The sequence below is a fragment of the Sphaeroforma arctica genome, assembly GCF_001186125.1.
Source record: "Sphaeroforma arctica JP610 unplaced genomic scaffold supercont1.229, whole genome shotgun sequence".
NCBI lineage: Eukaryota > Ichthyosporea > Ichthyophonida > Sphaeroforma > Sphaeroforma arctica.
In genome coordinates this window covers 68,791-71,771 of record NW_014040329.1, presented here as the reverse complement: position 1 = coordinate 71,771, position 2,981 = coordinate 68,791, and the positions used below count along the sequence as shown (strand labels likewise).

Genomic DNA, 2,981 nt, shown 5'->3' with positions numbered 1-2,981 from the left:
GAAATGCGTGCTATCGCCTCCGAGAACTTTTAAAATCACCACATACTGAGTTTCCCAGAGTATATCCACACGTACCTAAACCCTATTAAAATACTAATAGCTCATACAGAATAACCACAACAATAAAACTCACCTCAGCTGCCATTACCCATATAGCGAGCAGAATGTTGCAATAATAGATAATCTCCCCGGCGATGGTACTCAGAAAAATCTGGGACAGCGCCACAAACATCGTAAAAATCGCAACCGTTGTCAAGCGCATCAAGGCATGCTGATCACGGAAGACAAAGGAGACGGCCTGAAGGATACGAACGAATAGAAACAAAGGGAACAAGCGGATATAGTACGGTTAGTATTACTTAGGTACAGGTGTGTCACAGATAAAACAATACCATACCACGGCAATATAGTTCTGCCGCGGGAAAGGTAAAAATGGTAGTGATGTGAGTTGATCTATTGATTTTCCAGGCTACTGAAGTACGGCTTGATTTCATAGGTGTATGGCATGGAACAGCCGCATTGGGACATGCTAGCCGCCAACGACATTGGACACTAACGTATAGATGCGGTAAAACCTTACAGCTCTAGAGACAAGGAATATGAACGTTTAACATAGCTATTAAAACACGAGAATGGCGGCTATCTGTATAACCTAGGCTAAAACCTCAAACCACAACGACAAGGAATATGAACGTTTAACATACTAGCTGTCAACGACATTGGATACTATTGTATACATGCGATAAAACCTTACAACCCTAAAGACAATGAATATGAACGTTTACCATAGCTATCAAAACAAGAGATACGTCTATCTGTATAACCTAGGCTAAAATCTCAAACTCCTAACGACAAGGAATATGAACGTTTAACATGCAAATTGCCAACGACATTAGATACTATAAAGACGAGGAATATGAAATTTGAACATAGCTATTAAAACAATGAGTATAGCCTAGGCTAAAACCTCGAACAACTAAAACCTCGAACAACTAACAACAAGGAATATCAACATAACCCAATCATCTGCTTTGAACACAATACTTACCCACATTTTCCAGCAGCAATAGCAGGAACAACAAACTGGGCGATCGGAAAAGGGTTTGGATTTGAATTGTTGGGTTTCGGGTTCACAGATTTGTTCCGAGCGTTTCAAAAGTGGAGAGAAACATAAGAGATATGAAAAAGCGCATTGGGTGTACCATGCATATATAATATGCGTGTTGGCCGAAATAGGTAGGGTTGACTTGTGTTGAATAGTCCCCAAGCGTGCTTTTCGCTGAACGGGATAAAGGACTACACGTATACCTACAGCTAAGGAGATATGGTAGACGATTTTGGAGCAGTTTTTATAAATCGAAGAATTTTCGAAACAGGCCCGATACGATACCAAATATGTATATACACAGAGAGTTGAACTGGTATGATACGATGATCTCTACACATAGACTCATTATTGGAAATGCTCAATAATATACCGAATACACATGCATTGTATGACTTACATAGCAATCTCTCTACACATACTCGTTGGTGAACATACCTAATATGATACCAGGTAAGAAATAATAGATATCAAACGCCCAGAGGGGACAGGAATCCGTGAATTCGCACAGCAGAATGACTGTCAGGGCCACCAATATGGCTATTGCGTAGACAATCAGGAAGCGGACGGTCACCTTTATACTGTGGTAGCAGATGCGCAGAGCTATCGCTATCAGCGATTCATTCATACAGGTTTCCTTATACTTGGTAGAATAACCGTTCGCGCGTTGGCATGCCAAACAAACCAAATAAGTGACAGAGATCATTGTTTGTGTGTGTAATTTTATGTATACGCAGATGCAGATGTGCAAAGCAAACATACACTGACGCACGTCTCTCAGTAGCGGCATCGGCTTTAGTAATATTCGAACGTATCGACACACCTGACCCATTGCCCGAAGGTGAACGTGTGCTGGTACTGATATGCAAGACAACTCCACGAAGAAGCAAGCTGTCATAGAATATCACCATTCATAATATACACAGCTCCAATGGCAAACCACTACAGATCCTTGCGTTACATGCTTGGGCACAAAACACATCACAACTGTACTACCTTACCATCTCGATTTCTTCTTTGTGCACAAGATTCGATATAGCTGATACTGGCGCAGGAACACGCAGAAAAACAGGAAGTAGATCCCCATATCATCTAGGAACGATAATATTGTCGTAAGAATCGAGGAGCCGTTCAGGTATACTGAAGTCAGATAAGCGCATTGCACAGTCGGGGTTGTGATCAGGGCGATACCTACGGGGTGCAGAAAAAAAGAACATTTAAGCAATACAACGGGTATATAAATGTATATATACTATCCATACGCAATTCATATATATATATTACTTTACAGAGTGAATGACAGGTATAGCCCTGAAGGATGCTCGTCAATTCATCGAATAAATCTTCGTGAATTGCGACTACATCTAAATCTTTGACGCGAAAAGGACATACCGAGCAGTATATTGGTGTATCTAGAGTACAAGTGGAGTGCTTTTATACGCCGGAAGGCGATGGCTAATGCTAGAGCCATCACGGTTGTGATGCCATAGGCGCTCACCAGAATGTAGTAGCACGCACTCCCACACGCATCAAAAAACAGTACCCCGCCTCCAGATGTAACAGATTGCCAACTGGCATCCTCTGGCTTCTCAACATCATAATCGTCAGCTAAGACGAGCAACGTTCTGTACGCAGGAAACACGCGAAGGCCCTTTAGTTATGCGAAGTGTAAAAAGAAGTCAAGGGATAACTACATCTACAGCGTTTAAAAAAGTACTCTGGAAAGTTCGTAGTATACCTATCTACGCATGCACTAGATACGCGACCTTCTCACCGTATTTATAATTTACAGAAATATATATATATATATATACATATATTTATATAAATATATATATATATATATATATATATGACAGTATCTATCACCCCTACC

General features: G+C 40.9%; 1 protein-coding gene across 1 annotated transcript; it reads right to left on the bottom strand.

Annotated features, from left to right (window-relative positions):
- Positions 1-241: 241 nt before the first annotated feature.
- On the bottom strand, positions 242-2,261 carry SARC_04204 (hypothetical protein; the record flags this gene model as incomplete). Its single annotated transcript, XM_014301984.1, has 4 exons — positions 242-298; positions 1,049-1,083; positions 1,544-1,686; positions 2,107-2,261. Coding segments are annotated over 4 exons (390 nt in total), but the record flags the coding sequence as incomplete, so codon positions are not given.
- Positions 2,262-2,981: the final 720 nt, after the last annotated feature.